This window comes from Pseudophryne corroboree, chromosome 9, assembly GCF_028390025.1.
Source record: "Pseudophryne corroboree isolate aPseCor3 chromosome 9, aPseCor3.hap2, whole genome shotgun sequence".
Classification (NCBI taxonomy): Eukaryota; Metazoa; Chordata; class Amphibia; order Anura; family Myobatrachidae; genus Pseudophryne; species Pseudophryne corroboree.
Genome location: NC_086452.1, coordinates 61,465,663 through 61,489,380, shown reverse-complemented (window position 1 = coordinate 61,489,380; position 23,718 = coordinate 61,465,663). Strand labels below are relative to the sequence as shown.

General features: G+C 47.9%; 1 protein-coding gene across 2 annotated transcripts in view; it reads right to left on the bottom strand.

Annotated features, from left to right (window-relative positions):
- HECTD3 (HECT domain E3 ubiquitin protein ligase 3) overlaps positions 1-23,718 on the bottom strand; it is a 152,879-nt gene that overhangs the window by 67,484 nt on the left and 61,677 nt on the right. The window contains exons 1-5 of one of the 2 annotated variants that reach the window (XM_063939432.1): positions 11,823-12,114; positions 5,426-5,800; positions 2,667-2,827; positions 2,051-2,143; positions 941-1,076 (exon numbers count right to left, since the gene is read on the bottom strand). In XM_063939432.1, the coding sequence (XP_063795502.1) occupies positions 941-1,076; positions 2,051-2,143; positions 2,667-2,827; positions 5,426-5,761 (726 nt within the window). In that variant the 5' untranslated portion in view covers positions 5,762-5,800; positions 11,823-12,114. Of the gene's footprint in view, positions 1-940; positions 1,077-2,050; positions 2,144-2,666; positions 2,828-5,425; positions 5,801-11,822; positions 12,115-23,718 lie in introns of those variants that run through there. The other variant, XM_063939433.1, reaches the window with a different exon arrangement.

Below are 23,718 nucleotides of genomic sequence, written 5' to 3'. Positions count from 1 at the left end.
GGGCTTGGAGCCAATCGGTCCCATTTTCTCATGTTTAGTTAAACACTATATAACCACGCACTGTAATAAGATTCGGTTTTGTTTTTTTACTGCTATGCTTGAAAAACAAACATAAGCATGTAGCATAAAGGCCCGTACACACTGGCCGATATATCGGCCGTTCTCTTGAATGGCCGATATATCGCGGGAGCGTCGGCCAGTGTGTACGGCCGATACGTCTGTGAACTCAGTCGTTCACAGACGTATTGTGTCGGCCCCGCAGCACAGCCGACGGCCAATATATCTACCGATATATTGGCGCAACGCTGTGTGTGTACGGGCGGTCGGCCGACCGCCCGTACACATGCTGCGGCGGCCGGCGGTGATTGACAGCTGAACTGGGCGGGCGGGTGTACACGCCCGCCCAGTTCATGACGTCAGTCGGCGATGGATTGGGCAGTGTGTATGCTCAACACGCTGCCCGATCCGTCCATAGATATATCTGCCGATCAATTGATCTGCAGATATATCTTCCAGTGTGTACCCACCTTAAGAACAACATTATTATGGCATTATTCTTTCATACTATGCAATTACACCCATTTGTTTGTTGTTGGTTTACCCATATGTTTACACATTTTCGGAGAAGAATCAGTATGTATTTTATTTGGGGAAAACTTCTCAATACCCTTCTGGAAGACCCCCAGCTAGCACCACCAGACCCTGTTTTTCCTGCTATACAGTCGTTAGCGTAGACAATCTTACATAACCAGAGTTTACAGGCAGAGGTCCAATGCAGTGAGAGTCAGGGGTCTATTCAGTTTCTCCTGTTATCCAACCGTTCATATGGCAATAATAACGTCTAATGATAAAGTGTCAGGTTCTGCCTGACAAGTGATGGGTAATGGGCTGATGTTGAGAACCAGATTCTCAGCCCCTCTCATGCCACGAAGGGACTCACCGTGGCGGAGGACACGTTAATACTCTCCACAAACTGTTTCATGTTGCCCAGACTCTCATCCTCCTTCCCAACGTGTTCACACAGAAAGTGAACCAAATCCTCGTCGCACTCGTAGGTCCAGGAGGGAGGCACAAATCTGTTGGACAAGAGAGAAGTAACTTTATCAAAGGCTCGGCGATCTGTCTGCACTGCTATAATGATATAGGCCCGTCCTGATATACAGTGTCATTCAGCAGAACAATATGGGTACTGTGACTAATGTTTCATAAGCTGATAAGCTTAGAAAGTGTACACAGGGCCATTCCAAAACCAGTCAGATGGGATGGTTGTATATGACTTGTTGCAGAACTTTTCTCCAAAATGATGAGTCAACATTGGGGGTAATTCAGGTCTGATCGCTAGGCTGCGATTTTTGCTGCCCTGCGATCAGATAGTCGCTGCCTACAGGGCGAGTGTATTTTTGCTGTGCAGGTGTGCGATCGCATGTGTAGCAGAGCGGCACAAACTGATTTTGTGCAGTATCTGCGCAGCCCAGGACTTACTCAGCCGCTGCGATCACATCAGCCTGTCCGGGACCGGATTTGACGTCAGACACCATCCATGAAAACGCTTGAGCCCGCCTGCTTTTTTCCTGACACTCCATGAAAACGGTCAGTTGCCACCCACAAACGCCCTCTTCCTGTCAATCTCCTTGCGAACGCCAGTGCAAATGAAACCTCCGCACAAACCCATCGCTGGCCGGCGACCCCCTTTGCAGCTGTCCGTCGTGCCTGCGCATTGCGGTGCATACCAATGCGCAGTTCGTATCCGATTGCCCGCTGTGCGAAAACGCACAGCAGCGATCAGATCTGAATGACCCCCATTGTGCACATTTTGTAATGTGTATGCATTTCTGATTATCCGTCCAACTGTTCTGCTAATAGTTCGTTTAAAAAAGTCACCTTAGTGGCAATCTTAGAATAGACAGTCGTTCGGAATGGAACAATAAATCACTAGTGTGCACACTCCAAATCGGATGTTCTCAAGGAAAATGGAAAACGCCCAAAACGGGTGTATGGGAGATACGCGAGTCTCTCCATAACTACAGGTGAAAGGACAGCGAGTTATTACCGTAATTTCTGTACAGCCTCAACATCTGGTTCAGTACTTATGGGTTTTCTTCCCAGACGCATGGAGTACGTAGTGTCCACAACCTCCTCCCACCTGCAGACGCGAAACGATAGTCAGCACAAAACAGCGGCAGCTCAGTAGACGTATATCCTATATAACAAAAAGGCTACTGCACCTCTATGGGGAGAATTCAAGTGTTTTGTGCACTGACGGCCACTAGATGGCGCCCAACAGAACAATTCACGTGTTGCTCCGTTCGGGTGCACACAGCCGCCGTAACTGGCATGTGTTATGTTGTTCCATCATTTTGATGGGCTTGTAACTAGTATGTGCCATAAAGGTGCTCATCCCAGAGACGTGCAGAAAGCCAGGGACGATGGTTTACTCCTCCTAGGTCTCACTGGGGCAGATGTATTAACCTGGAGAAGGCATAAGGAAGTGATAGACCAGTGATATGTGCAAGGTGATAAATGAACCAGCCAATCAGCACCAATATGTAAATTAACAGTTAGGAGCTGATTGGCTGGTGCATTTATCACCTTGCACATATCACTGGTCTATCACTTCCTTATGCCTTCTCCAGGTTAATACATCTGCCCCACTGTTTGATAAGTACCTGCTGATGGGCCTGTAATCAACTCCAAATAACTGCTGTTGTTTGGTGGTCTTATCGGGGGACTCCACAGGAACCAGTTTGTCACCCCCCTCTTCTTGTCTGCAGAGTAGGACCCATCCCTCTGCCATGTCACAACTACTCCTGTATTCATCCATCTGCTCCTGCGTAAGAGAGACCGGCAGGGTTACACAGAACATGGTGGCACTTCATAAATCCATTTATCAGATGGACGGCTCTGCAGACAGCGGACTATACAGCCAGACAATAATGAACATACCATCCTAGAGAAAGTCACATACCTGCACCACCCCTTCTTCTCCTTCACGTTACCTGCTAGAATACCTTGCACAGTATGTGAACTAGGAGGCAATGTGGGATATATCCTGTGGACTGAAGATCTTGTGATCACAGCCAACGTGCAGAAAGCTACCAGACTTCCTACAGCAAGTTGATGTCATGGAGGAAGCACAAGAGGACTTAATGGTGGGGCTCAAAAGAATGCCCTGAAGAGCCTTAAGAATAAAGTTAAAGGTTACACTAAGCAATTTTAGGGAACATCAGACTGATCAACCCTGCACCAATAGCGCAGACACACTGAGGATGCAGCAAAGACAGTCCAGAGTCCCCTGGAGGAACAGAAAGATGGAAAGTAACCTGTTTCTTGCAACATGGAAGCTTTGGGCTATATTTAGAAAGTGATTACTTTTTTTTAAGCCACCACTTAGTGTACACGGACTGTGAGCGCCGCTTTACACTGCACTTTAAACTTTCAGCTCCAACCCACCGAGAAGCTGCCGCTTGCTTCATAAATATAACCCTACGGTGTATGTGGGACTAGGAGAGTATCCAAATCACAAAGGGGCCCATTTATCAATACAGTCTGGGGACGATACTAGCTCCCAGAATCACACTGCAGTATGCAATGTAACACTGAACACCTGCACGGACAGGGAGTCTGTCTCTGCAATGTGTTCAGAGTGGTTGAAGGACTCGTGGACATGTGTGGTGGCTTCTGCTGGGAAGGTTCTCTCTCTCTGTGACTTTTGCGAAGTGTAGCCCATAGACTACAACGAGCTAACGCCATCCTCATCTTGGCGAGGGACCAGCTTGGGAATACTTTGCATTTTGAGCTTGGTAAATCTGACAGCATCATATTATGCATAGAAACTCATTGAGGGCTGCAGCTGCTGTCAGGAGTGGAGGACAGAGATATCTGCTGCGGTCCCTCTGTGATATATGGACGTGATACTTAATATCTGCAGTAACCTGGGGAATAAGCTGCAAATATTTAATTATAAACGGGCCCCAAAGTCACTACTTTTAAGAATCAAAGTATCAGGAGCCACATCGTTAAAGTCAGATCTTTTAGGCTTTGCCAAACAATTGGCCTTGAGAAGGAATGTCTGGACCAACTAGATCGAACTGCCTGGGACAATCATGGATTGATACTTAAGGCCCATACACACTTGGCGATAAAATGAGCGATGTCGCTCATTTTCCCCCTCCCTGAGCGACGTTGCTCATTTTATCGGCAAGTGTGCATGCCGCCAGCGACGACCGATGCGCGGCCCCGCGGGTCGGCAACGATCGTCGCTGGCGCCAGTGCATGCATGCAGGATCTGGACCGTCGTCCACGACCTGCATGCAGGGCTGGCGGAGATGTGACGTCACTGAGCGATATGAGCTGTACAGTCGGCGGCCGGCCTGGGTGGGGAAACATTAGACGACGTCGCTCACAGAGCGACATCGTCTAATGTGTACGGACCATTACTCCCAGGTCCCAGAATATGGCAAAACAAAGAGAGAGTATATGACTAATCTGCGACACCAGAACTACCAGTGGTTATGTGCCATTATGCTGAAAATAAGAGACTGTTCTATTACTAACTAAACGGACTGTTATAAGATTCCGCTATTGACAACAAAGACTGCATACGGAAATTATTAGTCTCAATCTGATATATATTAAATGATTGATTCAATACCCAGCAAGGATATAAGTATAATCACCTATGTGATTAAGTAACCTGGTGGAATAGTATGTCATATAATTGTGGTTTTTGGGATAAGTGAGTAATTGATATTTAGTATAAATTAATCAAATGGTTATTGGTCACCTGGATGAGCTACACAATAAATACGTGGAAAATCTCTTTCTATCATTTATCAGCAATTGGCCCCTATGTATGAGGTGCTCTGTGTGACAGCCATTTGGTGACCAATAGTTCATCGCCGGCACATGCCGTCGTTGCCTAGCGATCACCTCTGCCTGATTGGCAGGCAGAGGCGGGAGGAGGCGGCACGGCGGTGTCCGGGCGCCGTTTTCGGGGTGCGGTCCAACCAACGTAGTCGTGGCCGGACCGTGCGGGGGGGGAAGGGCAGGCCGCAGCGGCTGCGTGACATCACATGCAGCCGCTACGACCCAGGCAGCGACAACTAACTAACGCAGGAGCTGTGCTGGCTGGGAGCTACTCTTCAAGTACAAAAGCATCGCTGCTGTGCGATGCTTTTGTATTTGTGCAAGGGGGGGGGGGGGAGACGAGGCCAGACTGACATGCGGGGGTGTCCCCCTGCGTGTCAGTGATTGTAGCTGTGCTAAATTTAGCACAGCTACGATCAGGTCGGAATGACCCCCTTTATCTTTCACTCCCTTAGCTACACCGAAAACTAGACTGTTATCGCTAGGTGCATGGCTCCTGTAATAAAGCCTGCCAGCGGAGTGGATGATAGTATTGCGCAAGTGGCCATCAGATGCTCACCTTGCTTAACTTCACCCAGAGGCCGTTGGCGTTTCCGTATTCCTCCCCTGTAGCCCTGATACAGCTTCCTTTGCGGACTTCAACAGTGGCGCGGGAAAGTTTCTTAAGGTTCTGTTTTGAGTACCCCGGGGTCTCCCACACGGTCAGCAGGGAGCGGGAGGCAGAAGCGGCACTGAGGTCCTTGCAGATCTTGTACTGCACTTCTCCGGGGACGTAACACAGGGCTTCAGGGAGCGGCTGTGCGCGACGGAAGCAGTCAATACACTCCAAGACGCAGCGGATATGGCCCAGGAGCCGGCGCGGGTTATTGTGGTCCTGCATAGCTGGGGTTGTCATGGGAGCTGATCCAGAGGGCCGAATCTTTTACTGAAACAACTGGAAACAATGAGACGATCATAGTTATTATAGCACAAGGCTGCATAAACACACCTAAAATGTATCTCCTTACTGCAATGTGCATGATCCCTGCAGAATAACAATAAGCTGGGTGTAAAACCATGAGTCACCTTCGTTATCTCAGATGGAGGGAGCTGGTGATATATAAATCCATAATTATATGAGTCATTAGTTCTATCAGATAGTTTCCTGGTGTGGTCAGCACAGAACATAGTGTGTCTCAGTTACTGTGTGTGCAACTCACCACGTGCTGTAACCCATAGCAACCTATGTAACATCAGGTGACTGATCAAAGCTGATCGCTGGCTGGTTACCAGGGGTTACTGCATTTTTTATTCTGGTTCGGTGTGCAAGAGACATGAGGTGTGAGGCGGGTAGGAAATGCTGCAATCCTCCTCCTCCTCCTCCTCCTCCTCCTCCTCCTCAGGCTCAGGCTCCTCTTTACTCCTGCACACTCAAAACATCAAGGTGGTTGTGGGATCCGGTCTGAAGATCGACAGTGTCTAGGTCGACAATGTTTAGGTCGACCACTATAGGTCGACAGCCACTAGGTCGACATGGATGGAAGGTCGACAGGGTTTCTATGTCGACAGGTCTAAAGGTCGACATGAGTTTTTCACATTTTTTATTTTTTTTTATTTTTTCATACTTAACGATCCACGTGGACTATGATTGGAACGGTAAAGTGTGCCGAGCGAAGCGGTAGCGGAGCGAAAGCACCATGCCCGAAGCATGGCGAGCGAACGCGGTGCACTAATTTGGGATCCCGGTCACTCTACGAAGAAAACGACACCAAAAAATTTTTTTGCCCTCATGTTGACCTTTAGACCTGTCGACCTAGCACATGTCGACCTTCCATCCATGTCGACCTAGTGACTGTCGACCTATAGTGGTCGACCTAAACATTGTCGACCTATATACTGTCGATAAAATGAACCACACCCGGTGGTTGTACCCAAAGAACACATTAGCTCATCCTATAAAGGTGTGATAACTCCCAGCCAACCCTCCAGTCCATTCATTTTTATGTGTCCCCCCACACACACACACTAGATGTTACATATATTACATTATGTTGATATATACTATGCTTTTTGTTCACTCATTTTTCCACATGGGCAATCAAAGGGGGGGAAATCAGTTACTCATGATATGCTATTGGACATCACTGCGACGTGCGGCTGCACGCATTACCATCTATTCCAGTAGCCAATCCTTTCCCTTGCTTATCTATGGGGTGCGAAGAAGAATGAATGACACTGGTGGCAGTGATTTCACCTGACTTTTGTGGCCATCACATAGAATTCCGTTCCCCTTATTGTGTCTGTAAACCAGCAGTGTTCATATATTTTAGCTGTGGCCCCCATGTGCCAATGTGGCATTATTCTGAGACCACCACGATACAGTGTTTTGCATACGTGTAAATTGGGGGCCGCAGAAAGCGTTCTGTAACCTCATGAATTCCCACCTGAGGTAAATGTTATATACTAAATCGCCCAGCACTATCTGACACTGTAACTGTTCCAGGTGGGGGGGGGGGGGGGGGGGAGTGGAACCCAGGGCTGTTTCTAGCCAATTTGGCTCCCAGTGCGAGATTTAAAAATGCACCCCCCCCCCCCCTCATTGGCATAACATAAAAATGTGCCCCCCACCCATAGATATAAAAAGTAAAAGGTATCCCGGCAAAGGGGGCGTGGCCTCGATAAAATGGGCCTGGTCTCTGTCAAATATGCGTGTCCTCGTCTGAATCGACTACTTTACACCCCAGTTTTTGACCTTGCACCGACAGATCACGGCGAGCACAGGAAAAAAATAAAAATATATATTATGCCATACACCAACATATCCAAAAAACATATAAAACATAAAAAAACATATCCAAAATACGACCATACCTTACACAAGACACTGCTAAAACTCTAATCCACGCTCTCATTATCTCCCGCATTGATTATTGCAATAGTCTCCTAACTGGTCTTCCCAAAACGAGACTCTCACCACTACAATCCATTCTGAATGCAGCGGCGAGGCTTATCTTCCTCGCTAGACGTTCATCGTCTGCAGATCCACTCTGTCAGTCCCTCCATTGGTTACCTGTACTCTACCGCATTCAATATAAAATACTTTTACTCACACACAAGGCCATTAACCAAACTACACCAACGTACATCACTTCGCTTATCTCAAAATATCTCCCAACCCGACCTCTCCGCTCTTCACAAGATCTGCGTCTCTCATCCACACTCATTACTCGCTCCCACTCACGACTGCAGGACTTTCATCGGGCTGCACCCACTCTGTGGAATGCCCTACCACACACAATAAGATTCTCCTCTAGTCTCCAAACCTTCAAGCGTTCCCTGAAAACGCACCTCTTTAGGCAAGCGTATCAAATTCCAGAACCGCCCACATAACTTTCATAAACCTTCCTATCAAATTGCATCCACTCTGTACAGTCCACACATATCCTCACATGTCTTCTCATTCTATGCAACAGATAGCACCTTTCCTTGTGTACACATGCCTATTTCCCTATAGATTGTAAGCTTGCGAGCAGGGCCTTCCTACCTCTATGACTGTTTATCACCCAGTTTGTTATTGTTACTTCAAATTGTAAAGTGCAACGGAATTTGCTGCGCTATATAAGAAACTGTTAATAAATAAATAATAAATAATACACCGCAATGCCCTGATACATTAAATCCCCATTTTACACGTTACGGCAGGCAAGAGTCCCCATTTTCCACATTACGGCAGGTAAGAGTCCCCATTTTACACAGTACGGCAGGCACGTGTCCCCATTTTACACAATACGGCAGACACGTGTCCCCATTTTACACAGTACGGCAGGCAAGAGTCCCCGTTTTACACAATACAGCAGGCACGTGTCCCCATTTTACACAGTACGGCAGGCAAGAGTCCCCATTTTCCACATTACGGCAGGTAAGAGTCCCCATTTTACACAGTACGGCAGGCACGTGTCCCCATTTTACACAGTACGGCAGGCACGTGTCCCCATTTTACACAATACGGCAGACACGTGTCCCCATTTTACACAGTACGGCAGGCAAGAGTCCCCGTTTTACACAATACAGCAGGCACGTGTCCCCATTTTACACAGTACGGCAGGCAAGAGTCCCCATTTTCCACATTACGGCAGGTAAGAGTCCCCATTTTACACAGTACGGCAGGCACGTGTCCCCATTTTACACAGTACGGCAGGCACGTGTCCCCATTTTACACAGTACGGCAGGCACGTGTCCCCATTTTACACAATACGGCAGACACGTGTCCCCATTTTACACAGTACGGCAGGCAAGAGTCCCCGTTTTACACAATACAGCAGGCACGTGTCCCCATTTTACACAATACGGCAGACACGTGTCCCCATTTTACACAGTACGGCAGGCAAGAGTCCCCGTTTTACACAATACAGCAGGCACGTGTCCCCATTTTACACAGTACGGCAGGCAAGCGTCCCCATTTTATACAGTACGTCAGGCAAGAGCCCCCATTTTACACAATACGGCAGGCACGTGTCCCCATTTTACACAGTACGGCAGGCAAGAGTCCCCGTTTTACACAATACAGCAGGCACGTGTCCCCATTTTACACAGTACGGCAGGCAAGCGTCCCCATTTTATACAGTACGTCAGGCAAGAGCCCCCATTTTACACAATACGGCAGGCACGTGTCCCCATTTTACACAGTACGGCAGGCAAGAGTCCCCATTTTACACAGTACGGCGGGCAAGAGACCCCATTTTACACAATACGGCAGGCACAGGTCCCCATTTTACACAGTACGGCAGGCAAGAGTCCCCATTTTACACAGTACGGCGGGCAAGAGACCCCATTTTACACAATACGGCAGGCACAGGTCTCCATTTTACACAGTACGGCAGGCAAGAGTCCCCATTTTACACAGTACGGCAGGCACGTGTCCCCATTTTACACAGTACGGCAGGCACATGTCCCCATTTTACACAATACGGCAGACACGTGTCCCCATTTTACACAGTACGGCAGGCAAGAGTCCCCGTTTTACACAATACAGCAGGCACGTGTCCCCATTTTACACAGTACGGCAGGCAAGCGTCCCCATTTTATACAGTACGGCAGGCACGTGTCCCCATTTTACACAGTGCGACAGGCAGGTGTCCCCATTTTACACAGCGTGGCAGGCAAGAGTCCCCATTTTACACAGTACGGCAGGCAGGTGTCCCCATTTTACACAGTGCGGCAGACAAGAGTCCCTATTTTACACAGTGCGGCAGGCAACTGTCCCCATTTTACACATTATGGAAGAGGAGTGTCTCCATTTTACACATTATGGCAGGCAGGTGTCCCCATTTTACACAGGACAGCAGGCAGGTGTCCCCATTTTACACAGTACTGCAGGCAGGTGTCCCCATTTTACACAGTACTGCAGGCAGGTGTCCCCATTTTACACATTATGGCAGGCAGCTGTCCCCATTTTACACATTATGGCAGGCAGGTGTCCCCATTTTACACAGTACGGCAGGCAGGTGTCCCCATTTTACACAGTACGGCAGGCAGGTGTCCCCATTTTACACAGTACGGCAGGCAGGTGTCCCCATTTTACACAGTACGGCAGGCAAGTGTCCCCTTTTTATACATGATGGCAGGTGGCAGAGGGGGTGGGGGGAGAGAGAGAGGAAGAGGCTGACTTACAGTTGAAGCGGTTCTTCCCGCTCTTCGCCGCCTCTCCCTCCTCTTCGCGGCGCCGCCGGCTTGGCTCCCCCTCTTCCCTCCTCCCGAGTACCCAGCTCGGGGGGCGGAGTTTTGCGGAATGACGCGATTGCATCGTGACGTCATGACGCACCGCGTCATTCCGCGAAACTCCGCCCCCCGAGCTGGGTACTCGGGAGGAGGGGGGATTTTGAAGTGTTCAAGAAGTGCCGCGGCGGGCGCCCCGTGCGGTTGTACGGCTCGCCCGCCGCAAGAAACGGCACTGGTGGAACCATCAGTGGAGCAAGTAGAAATTTTTTCTTAGTGGTACTGAGAGTTAAAATGGGCGTGGTCACATGTAGTGAGGGGTGTGTGGTCACACAACTAGGGGAGTGGCTACATGACAATAGGGGCATGGCCACATTATGCCACACACCATAATGACCCTTACACATTATGCCAAACACCGTAATGCCCATTACACATTATAGCAGACACCGTAATGTCCATTACACATTATGCCAGACACCGTAATGCCCATTACACATTATGCAAGACACCGTAATGCCCATTACACATTATGCCACACACCGTAATACCCATTACACCACACACCGTAATGCCCATTACCCATTATGCCACACACCATAATGCCCATTACACATTATGCCACACACCATAATGCCCATTACACAGTATGCCACACACCATAATGCCCATTACACATTATGCCACGCACCGTAATGCCCAATACACATTATGCCACGCACCGTAATGCTTATTACACATTATGCCACGCACCGTAATGCTTATTACACATTACGCCACACACCGTAATACCCATTACACATTATACCACAAACCCCAATACCCATTACACCACAAACCGTAATGCCCATTTCACATTATGCCACACACCGTAATGCTTATTACACATTATGCCACACACCGTAATGCCTTGTATATTACACCACACACCATAATGCCTATCACATATTATGTCACACACAGTTATGCCACTGACACCATTTTATGTCCCACACACAAACATGTTCCTTATAAATTATGCCCCAGCAGTGGGCTGGTTACCACCACCATATTTCTTAATGGTACTCTGTACCACCCTACTTTCAGCACAGTCCCTATATATCCACAGGAGCTGCCCATGCACACAAAATGTCCTGTCAGTGTCGAGGTATATATACAGTAAATATACTTATATTATAATTTCATTGTACATACAGAACATCTAGATTGGGGAGATACACTGTGTGTGTGTAGAGGAGGCTGTCAGTGTAATGGGCAGTTACCGTGTGCGGGAGAATATACGGGCCCCGGGCGCTGCTCTTCTCCTCCCGTGATCTCCAATCATTACGGTGTAGCCGGAAGACCAAGCAGTAAACCCGGAACTCCGAATACCGTATGTTTCTGTGTAGATGCGCCGCCCAATCTCCAATGAACCCGAGTACCGTATGTCGCTGTGTAGTTGAGCTATAGATGAGCTGAGTCATTGATCTCATCTCCGGGAATGACATCTTTTATGTAATAATAAGCATGGTGACGGCCTGCTGGTGCCGATCATAGCATCACGTCACCTCTATTACAGTATATGTCACTTACTACACTTGCGCTGTAACTCAGGCTGTGCCCACAGCGTTCCCCCACTTACACATGCGCTATAGAGTCTGTGCTTTCCATCCATGTCTTTATATCACCAGGCAGTGTCGTTTATTTGTGTGTCTGGGGCACAGCACAAAGCCATTATATGAATCTAGTAGAACATAGTCTTCCTGATGATATATATACAATGTTGAAAAGAGAAGTACTCTATTAAAGATAAAGCAATGCATTTAGCAAAAGTCGCAGGAGGGCTAAGGGTTTCCCAGATCCCAACACAATTTAATCAACACACTTCCCTTCAAATTAGTGTTTCTGGGCATAGTATGGACCCCTATATCCAGGATCTCTGTCAGTCAACTTCAGGGCCAATGGGATTGCGGAAAGTCACAGCCCTAGAAGAAAACATTTAAAAATGATTGCGGTTATTTATATAGCGCACACATATTCCGCAGCGCTTTACAGAGAGTATTTTGGTCATTCACATCAGTCCCTGCCCCAGTGGAACTTACCACTAGCACATTTACTGTAACCGGAGTACCCTGAGAAAACCCACACAAGTACGGGGAGAATATACAAACTCCACACAGTTAGGGCCATGGTGGGAATCAAACCCATGACCTCAGTGCTGTGAGGCAGTAATGCTCACCATACACCATCCGTACTGCCCAGCTCTCATCACCCCCTATATAACTCAAACATGGATAGTGACAGCATAAATATTAGGCATTCTCAAGTACCCACAGAGCTGGCTCCCATGGACCCCGCTGTATGGGATCCGGTCTCTAGGTCGACAAGACTTCGGTTGATAATGTCTAGGTCGACCACTATTGGTCGACAGTTAGTAGGTCGACATGGTTTCTAGGTCGACAGGGACACTAGGTCGACATGTACTAGGTCGACATGAGCTTTTCACAATTTTCTTCTCCATTTTGGACTACAATTGGTAACGGTAACCTGTGCCGAGCGCAGCGGTAGCGGTGCGAGGCGCCTTGCCCGAAGTTCACGAGCCATGCGAGGGGACACGGTGCACTAATTGGGGTTCCCGATCACTCTACAAAGAAAAGGACACCAAAAAACTAAAAAAACTCATGTCAACCTTGTACAAGTCAACCTAGAGTCCCTGTCGACCTAGAAAACATGTCGACCAACTTACTGTCGACCAATAGTGGTCGACCTAGACACTGTTGACCTGAGTGAGACTAGTAGTCTATCTAACATACCGCACACACACACACCTTCCCCGTATGTGTGTTTGTACCGTTCTAAGGGGGTTATTCCGGGTTGTTAGCAAACCAAAAAGCTTAGCAATTGGTCAAAACCATGGGGGTAATTCAGATCTGATCACTGCTGTGTGTTTTCGCACAGTGGGCGATCGGGTCCAAACTGTGCATGAGTATGCACCACAATGCACAGGGCTTCGCCGGTCAGTGACGGGATGGTGCAAAGGATCCATTCGCACGGGCGTACGCAAGGTGATTAACAGGAGAAAGCCGTTTGTGGGTGGCAACTGACCGTTTTCAGGGAGTGTCTAGAAAAACGCAGACGTTTCCAAGTGTTTTCAGGGAGGGTGTCTGACGTCAGCTCCGGCCCCAATCAGCAGGATGCTATCGCACTGGAAGAGTAAGTCCTGGGCTGCGCAGAGACTGCACACACTGATTTTAGCAGCTCTGCTACACATAGGAACGCACAGCGATCAGATCTGAATTACCACCCATGTGCACTGCAGGTGGGGCAGATGTAACATGTGCAGAGAGAGTTAAGGTGCCTACACACTTGCTGAGAAAATGAGCGACGTCGCTCATTTTCACCTTTCCTGAGAGGTGTCGCTCATTTTCACTGCAAGTGTGTATGCTGCTGACGATGAGCGATGCGCGGCCCCGCGGGTCATTACCGACCCTCGCTGTCGGCCGTGCAGGCAGATCAATCTGGACTGTCATCCAGGAGCAGCCTGCACAGCCCGGCCGCTGCGTGGTATCCGGACTCTAGGTTGACACCAATTAGGTCGACACCCATTTGGTCGACATGAGTTTTTCACTTCTTTTTTTTGTGGTACTTTTCATACTTTATGAATCTGATCCACGTGGACTACGATTGGGAATGGTAACCTGTGCAGAGTGCAGCGAGGCACCTTGCCCAAAGCATGGCGAGCAAAGCAAGCCATGCAAGCGGATGCGGTGCACTAATTGGGGTTCCCCGTCACTGTACGGAGAAAACGACACCAAAACAAAATAAAAAACTCATGTCGACCTTGTTCATGTTGACCTAATGTCCATGTCAACCCATTTCTAGTGTTGACCTACCCACTGTCGACCAAAGGGTGTCGACCTAATAGGTGTCGACCTAATTGCTGTTGACCTTGAGTCCCATACGCCCGCTGCGTGACGTCACTGAGCAATATGGTCGTCGTGTATGCTGGGCCGCTGACCACCCTAGCCCGGGGAAACACTAGGCGGCGGCGCTCATAGAGCACGTTGCCTAGTGTGTACCCACCATTAGATTTGGGTGGGGTGTGTTCAAACTGAAATCTAAATTGCAGTGTAATAATAAAGCGGCCAGTATTTACTAGAGATGAGCGGGTTCGGTTCCTCTGAATCCGAACCCGCCCGAACTTCAGGTTTTTTACACGGGTCCGAGCAGGCTCGGATCTTCCCGCCTTGCTCGGCTAACCCGAGCGCGCCCGAACGTCATCATCACGCTGTCGGATTCTCGCGAGGCTCGGATTCTATCGCGAGACTCGGATTCTATATAAGGAGCCGCGCGTCGCCGCCATTTTCACACGTGCATTGAGAGTCATAGGGAGAGGACGTGGCTGACGTCCTCTCCGTTTAGAGAAGAGAGAGACACAGTATTTTCGGGGAGCATTATTAGGAGGAGTACTACTGTATACTACTATACTACTTGCTGAAGTGATATTTATAGATTAGATAGTGTGACTGTAAGTGTATTATCTGACTTGTGGGGAAGACACTGACAGTGGGGAGCAGTTAGAGTCTGAGAGCAGGACTCAGGAGTACATATAACGTACAGTGCACACTTTTGCTGCCAGAGTCAGTGCCACACTGCCATTGTTGTGACCACACTGACCACCAGTATAATAATATATTTTGTGATTGTCTGCTTAGGCCTCGGAGTACTAGTTGCAAGTTGCAACGTGACCTGTCCTGAAGTGACCACCAGTTTAATAATCAATCACCACCAGTTTAATATATATATATATATATATATATATATATAATTGTATATAATATATATATATATATATAATATTGTATACCACCTACCCGTGGTTTTTTTTTTTTTCATTCTTCTTTATACATACTACTATAGTAGCTTACTGTAGCAGTCTGCGGTGCTGTGCTGACCTGACAGTGTCCAGCAGGTCCGTCATCAGTCATTACATAATAAATATATATAGTACCTGTCCGGCTGCAGTACTAGTGATATTATATTGATTTCATCTCATTATCAGTAATTTATCATCCAGTCTAGACTCTATATTAGCAGCAGACACAGTACGTTAGTCCACGGCTGTAGCTACCTCTGTGTCGGCACTCGGCAGTCCATCCATAATTGTATACCACCTACCCGTGGTTTTTTTTTTTTCTTTCTTCTTTGTACATACTACTATAGAGTATAGTAGCTTACTGTAGCAGTCTGCGGTGCTGCTGAGCTGACAGTGTCCAGCAGGTCCGTCATCAGTCATCATTACCTAATAAATATATTATCTACCTGTCCGGCTGCAGTACTAGTGATATTATATATACATACATATATATATTGATTTCATCTCATTATCAATCATCCAGTCTATATTAGCAGCAGACACAGTACGTTAGTCCACGGCTGTAGCTACCTCTGTGTCGGCACTCGGCAGTCCATCCATAATTGTATACCACCTACCCGTGGTTTTTTTTTTTTCTTTCTTCTTTGTACATACTACTATAGAGTATAGTAGCTTACTGTAGCAGTCTGCGGTGCTGCTGAGCTGACAGTGTCCAGCAGGTCCGTCATCAGTCATCATTACCTAATAAATATATTATCTACCTGTCCGGCTGCAGTACTAGTGATATTATATATACATACATATATATATTGATTTCATCTCATTATCAATCATCCAGTCTATATTAGCAGCAGACACAGTACGTTAGTCCACGGCTGTAGCTACCTCTGTGTCGGCACTCGGCAGTCCATCCATAATTGTATACCACCTACCCGTGTTTTTTTTTTTTTCTTTCTTCTTTGTACATACTACTATAGTATAGTAGCTTACTGTAGCAGTCTGCGGTGCTGCTGAGCTGACAGTGACCAGCAGGTCCGTCATCAGTCATCATTACCTAATAAATATATTATCTACCTGTCCGGCTGCAGTACTAGTGATATTATATATACATACATATATATATTGATTTCATCTCATTATCAATCATCCAGTCTATATTAGCAGCAGACACAGTACGTTAGTCCACGGCTGTAGCTACCTCTGTGTCGGCACTCGGCAGTCCATCCATAAGTATACTAGTATCCATCCATCTCCATTGTTTACCTGAGGTGCCTTTTAGTTGTGCCTATTAAAATATGGAGAACAAAAATGTTGAGGTTCCAAAATTAGGGAAAGATCAAGATCCACTTCCACCTCGTGCTGAAGCTGCTGCCACTAGTCATGGCCGAGACGATGAAATGCCAGCAACGTCGTCTGCCAAGGCCGATGCCCAATGTCATAGTACAGAGCATGTCAAATCCAAAACACCAAATATCAGTAAAAAAAGGACTCCAAAACCTAAAATAAAATTGTCGGAGGAGAAGCGTAAACTTGCCAATATGCCATTTACCACACGGAGTGGCAAGGAACGGCTGAGGCCCTGGCCTATGTTCATGGCTAGTGGTTCAGCTTCACATGAGGATGGAAGCACTCAGCCTCTCGCTAGAAAACTGAAAAGACTCAAGCTGGCAAAAGCACCGCAAAGAACTGTGCGTTCTTCGAAATCCCAAATCCACAAGGAGAGTCCAATTGTGTCGGTTGCGATGCCTGACCTTCCCAACACTGGACGTGAAGAGCATGCGCCTTCCACCATTTGCACGCCCCCTGCAAGTGCTGGAAGGAGCACCCGCAGTCCAGTTCCTGATAGTCAGATTGAAGATGTCAGTGTTGAAGTACACCAGGATGAGGAGGATATGGGTGTTGCTGGCGCTGGGGAGGAAATTGACCAGGAGGATTCTGATGGTGAGGTGGTTTGTTTAAGTCAGGCACCCGGGGAGACACCTGTTGTCCGTGGGAGGAATAGGGCCATTGACATGCCTGGTCAAAATACAAAAAAAATCAGCTCTTCGGTGTGGAAGTATTTCACCAGAAATGCGGACAACATTTGTCAAGCCGTGTGTTGCCTTTGTCAAGCTGTAATAAGTAGGGGTAAGGACGTTAACCACCTCGGAACATCCTCCCTTATACGTCACCTGCAGCGCATTCATAATAAGTCAGTGACAAGTTCAAAAACTTTGGGCGACAGCGGAAGCAGTCCACTGACCAGTAAATCCCTTCCTCTTGTAACCAAGCTCACGCAAACCACCCCACCAACTCCCTCAGTGTCAATTTCCTCCTTACCCAGGAATGCCAATAGTCCTGCAGGCCATGTCACTGGCAATTCTGACGAGTCCTCTCCTGCCTGGGATTCCTCCGATGCATCCTTGAGTGTAATGCCTACTGCTGCTGGCACTGCTGTTGTTGCTGCTGGGAGTCGATCGTCATCCCAGAGGGGAAGTCGTAAGCCCACTTGTACTACTTCCAGTAAGCAATTGACTGTCCAACAGTCCTTTGCGAGGAAGATGAAATATCACAGCAGTCATCCTGCTGCAAAGCGGATAACTGAGGCCTTGACAACTATGTTGGTGTTAGACGTGCGTCCGGTATCCGCCGTTAGTTCACAGGGAACTAGACAATTTATTGAGGCAGTGTGCCCCCGTTACCAAATACCATCTAGGTTCCACTTCTCTAGGCAGGCGATACCGAGAATGTACACGGACGTCAGAAAAAGACTCACCAGTGTCCTAAAAAATGCAGTTGTACCCAATGTCCACTTAACCACGGACATGTGGACAAGTGGAGCAGGGCAGGGTCAGGACTATATGACTGTGACAGCCCACTGGGTAGATGTATGGACTCCCGCCGCAAGAACAGCAGCGGCGGCACCAGTAGCAGCATCTCGCAAACGCCAACTCTTTCCTAGGCAGGCTACGCTTTGTATCACCGCTTTCCAGAATACGCACACAGCTGAAAACCTCTTACGGCAACTGAGGAAGATCATCGCGGAATGGCTTACCCCAATTGGACTCTCCTGTGGATTTGTGGCATCGGACAACGCCAGCAATATTGTGTGTGCATTAAATATGGGCAAATTCCAGCACGTCCCATGTTTTGCACATACCTTGAATTTGGTGGTGCAGAATTATTTAAAAAACGACAGGGGCGTGCAAGAGATGCTGTCGGTGGCCAGAAGAATTGCGGGACACTTTCGGCGTACAGGCACCACGTACAGAAGACTGGAGCACCACCAAAAACTACTGAACCTGCCCTGCCATCATCTGAAGCAAGAAGTGGTAACGAGGTGGAATTCAACCCTCTATATGCTTCAGAGGTTGGAGGAGCAGCAAAAGGCCATTCAAGCCTATACAATTGAGCACGATATAGGAGGTGGAATGCACCTGTCTCAAGCGCAGTGGAGAATGATTTCAACGTTGTGCAAGGTTCTGATGCCCTTTGAACTTGCCACACGTGAAGTCAGTTCAGACACTGCCAGCCTGAGTCAGGTCATTCCCCTCATCAGGCTTTTGCAGAAGAAGCTGGAGACATTGAAGGAGGAGCTAACACGGAGCGATTCCGCTAGGCATGTGGGACTTGTGGATGGAGCCCTTAATTCGCTTAACAAGGATTCACGGGTGGTCAATCTGTTGAAATCAGAGCACTATATTTTGGCCACCGTGCTCGATCCTAGATTTAAAGCCTACCTTGGATCTCTCTTTCCGGCAGACACAAGTCTGCTGGGGTTGAAAGACCTGCAGGTGACAAAATTGTCAAGTGAAGCGGAACGCGACCTGTCAACATCTCCTCCTTCACATTCTCCCGCAACTGGGGGTGCGAGGAAAAGGCTCAGAATTCCGAGCCCACCCGCTGGCGGTGATGCAGGGCAGTCTGGAGCGACTGCTGATGCTGACATCTGGTCCGGACTGAAGGACCTGACAACGATTACGGACATGTCGTCTACTGTCACTGCATATGATTCTCTCACCATTGAAAGAATGGTGGAGGATTATATGAGTGACCGCATCCAAGTAGGCACGTCACACAGTCCGTACTTATACTGGCAGGAAAAAGAGGCAATTTGGAGGCCCTTGCACAAACTGGCTTTATTCTACCTAAGTTGCCCTCCCACAAGTGTGTACTCCGAAAGAGTGTTTAGTGCCGCCGCTCACCTTGTCAGCAATCGGCGTACGAGGTTACATCCAGAAAATGTGGAGAAGATGATGTTCATTAAAATGAATTATAATCAATTCCTCCGTGGAGACATTGACCAGCAGCAATTGCCTCCACAAAGTACACAGGGAGCTGAGATGGTGGATTCCAGTGGGGACGAATTGATAATCTGTGAGGAGGGGGATGTACACGGTGATATATCGGAGGATGATGATGAGGTGGACATCTTGCCTCTGTAGAGCCAGTTTGTGCAAGGAGAGATTAATTGCTTCTTTTTTGGTGGGGGTCCAAACCAACCCGTCATTTCAGTCACAGTCGTGTGGCAGACCCTGTCACTGAAATGATGGGTTGGTTAAAGTGTGCATGTCCTGTTTATACAACATAAGGGTGGGTGGGAGGGCCCAAGGACAATTCCATCTTGCACCTCTTTTTTCTTTAATTTTTCTTTGCGACATGTGCTGTTTGGGGAGGGTTTTTTGGAAGGGACATCCTGCGTGACACTGCAGTGCCACTCCTAGATGGGCCCGGTGTTTGTGTCGGCCACTAGGGTCGCTTATCTTACTCACACAGCTACCTCATTGCGCCTCTTTTTTTCTTTGCGTCATGTGCTGTTTGGGGAGGGTTTTTTGGAAGGGACATCCTGCGTGACACTGCAGTGACACTCCTAGATGGGCCCGGTGTTTGTGTCGGCCACTAGGGTCGCTTATCTTACTCACACAGCTACCTCATTGCGCCTCTTTTTTTCTTTGCGTCATGTGCTGTTTGGGGAGGGTTTTTTGGAAGGGACATCCTGCGTGACACTGCAGTGACACTCCTAGATGGGCCCGGTGTTTGTGTCGGCCACTAGGGTCGCTTATCTTACTCACACAGCTACCTCATTGCGCCTCTTTTTTTCTTTGCGTCATGTGCTGTTTGGGGAGGGTTTTTTGGAAGGGACATCCTGCGTGACACTGCAGTGACACTCCTAGATGGGCCCGGTGTTTGTGTCGGCCACTAGGGTCGCTTATCTTACTCACACAGCTACCTCATTGCGCCTCTTTTTTTCTTTGCGTCATGTGCTGTTTGGGGAGGGTTTTTTGGAAGGGACATCCTGCGTGACACTGCAGTGACACTCCTAGATGGGCCCGGTGTTTGTGTCGGCCACTAGGGTCGCTTAGCTTAGTCATCCAACGACCTAGGTGCAAATTTTAGGACTAAAAATAATATTGTGAGGTGTGAGGTATTCAGAATAGACTGAAAATGAGTGTAAATTATGGTTTTTGAGGTTAATAATACTTTGGGATCAAAATGACCCCCAAATTCTATGATTTAAGCTGTTTTTTAGTGTTTTTTGAAAAAAACACCCGAATCCAAAACACACCCGAATCCGACAAAAAAAATTTGGTGAGGTTTTGCCAAAACGCGGTCGAACCCAAAACACGGCCGCGGAACCGAACCCAAAACCAAAACACAAAACCCGAAAAATTTCCGGCGCTCATCTCTAGTATTTACCCTGCATAGAAACAATATAACCAGTGCCAGATTAAGGGGCCTATTTATCACCATCCACATCCAGGATGTGGATGACAGGTGATAAAATCACCCAAACTCGCACTGGGATAATTGATTACATCGCAGGGATGTATCAATTATCACATGCAGGAACAGAGCTTGCGGTCAAGCTCTGTCACTGCGATGCCTCTTCGCAGCATCATCGGGGTATTTTTCATATAAAATAACCCAATGTCCTGCTGCGCATGCGCCGCCCCCGCCGACATCGCCGCTGTCTGGTCGACCCCCCCGTTGCGACTATCCCCGCGCGCCGCGGACCCCCCAAGCAGGATAATATACTCACCTGCCCAGGGAGCCAGTCCGCGCTGCTTCAGGAGGCTGCCGGGCGCCGGGTCCTTCTTCTGCGCTGTGCCTACCGCTGCTGTAAAGTGCGCTTCCATTTTGCAGCGTCACTTTACTGCACCGGGGTCACAGTACAGCATATGTGGGACCCGGCACCAGGCAGCGCTCCCCGGAGCAGCGGACACCGGCTCCCTGGACAGGTATGTTTGTTTTTAACACTGTGATCAGCTAGTGGGTCCATTGGACACACATAGCTGATCACTCTGCCGGGTCGCCGCACAGCTTTCTCTACCAGGGGCAGAGAAAGCTGGGCAAAAGGGCGCTTATCGCAGTGCTGCCCTGTGAACTCGCCAGCCTGAGCTGGCGAGATTATCACAGGGCACACTGCGGTATTTTTTCACTTTTTTTTTTTAGTAAATTTGTCCACATCACATTTTCCATTATAAGTATGGGGAATGCGATGTGGGTAAAAAAAAAAAAAAAAAGAGTGAATTAAAGGGTTTGGAGCCGTTTTTCATAAAAACTGCTCCAAATGCCCTTTAATACATTCAGGTGATACTAAGATAATGTGAAAAGGGTGTGAAAACAGAAAACACCCCTTTTCACATTATTTTAGTAAAAATAATGTTAATAAATAGACTCTTAAGTCCATGGGGGCCTGGAGCTGAATTTTTTGATTGGTCTACTGTGTCACATCACAGGGTGTATGATCAGCACCAGGTGGGTGTGGCTAGTGAATTGGAGGGAGTGACCAGTGCTGTGGATGGGGGGGTGGGGGTTCTTCAGAGGGGGATTGGTATGCACCATGGAGAGCACAGCTGGCGCAAACTTTGAAGCTCCTCACAAAATAAAAAAAATACGCACATACACATACATACTCACACACACACACACACACACACACACACACACACATATATATATATATATATATATATGTATATATGTATACATACCTCCCAACATGACCCTCTCCAGGAGGGACACAACGCTCTGCTTCTGGACTTTTCTCTTAGTGAATGATTGCTGGCACCTGTGTTGAACAGGTAAATGGATAAGAAATGTGTTTCAGCACAGGTGATGGCAATCATACATGAAGAGAAAAGTCCAGGAGCAGAGTATTCTGTCCCTCCTGGAGAGGGTCATGTTGGGAGGTATGTGTATATACAGACATGTCACTTTTCATCCTACCCACAAACGGGTCACTAGTGTGAATTTGCGAATATTAATGGGAAACCAGTTGCTGTTGCCGCAAATATTGTTTAAGATGAGCAAGGACACGTGTGTGTGTGTGTGTGTGTGTGTAGGGGCGGATTGGCCATAGGGATCACCAGGAAGATTCCTGGTAGCCTGATGTGTATGTGGGACCTGCTTTGTGCGTTGTCATGTAGCCCCGCCCCCCACATGACAGGCAGCCCACCACACTCAGTACACTGCATTGTCCCCATTCATTCTGTTATTCCATCTCTGCAGTACAGCAACTCTGCAATCCCATACCTCCCAACCAGGGCCAGATCTAGACCTTGTGGTGCCCAGGGTGAAAAAATAGGGGTGTGGCTTCATGGAGAAGGAGCGTGGTCAGTCATGCCCCCTGTAGCTGTGCCTCAGTAGTTGTGCCCCCAGTACTGTGCTCCCAGTAGCTGTGCCCACAGTAGTATTGCCCCCAGTACTGTGCCCCCCTGTAGAGTTGTGTCCCTGTAGAGTTGTGCACCCAGTAGAATTGCCCCCAGTACTGTGCCCCCTGTAGAGTTGTGCCCCCTAGTTGCGTCACTTAAAAAAAAAAAAAAAATTTAAAAAATGAATACTTACTGTCGAAGTTGAAAAATATTGCAGTACATACATCACGTACAAACTACACACAGATGGCCTCCGTGTGTGTACTTGTTCTGCCGTGCGTGCACATATTCGCAATTTGCATATGGTCGCTCCCGCGGTCCTGCGTATTAGCGCGTGGTATGGGTAATTACAGTAGAGTTTGTGATCGCATGGAAAAGCCATAAAAACACATTACATATTTAATCCAAATAGTGCACAATGTACACAGTCTCCCTGCACCACACCAGCAAGTTGCAACAGTTTAAATGGTATCAGAACAAAGGGATTCACCTTTACAGGATAGGAGGGGACAGAACTAGGTTATAAGGTGGTGTTTGGTATCCAGCTGTAGGGTATATTAAGGGAAATATTCCGGTGTTGGTTTGCAGAAGATTGCACGCTCCTGCGTATAGTTATGCGCAGGAGCAGAATATAAATATTAACTGTATTTACTGTACATTTGGTATGCG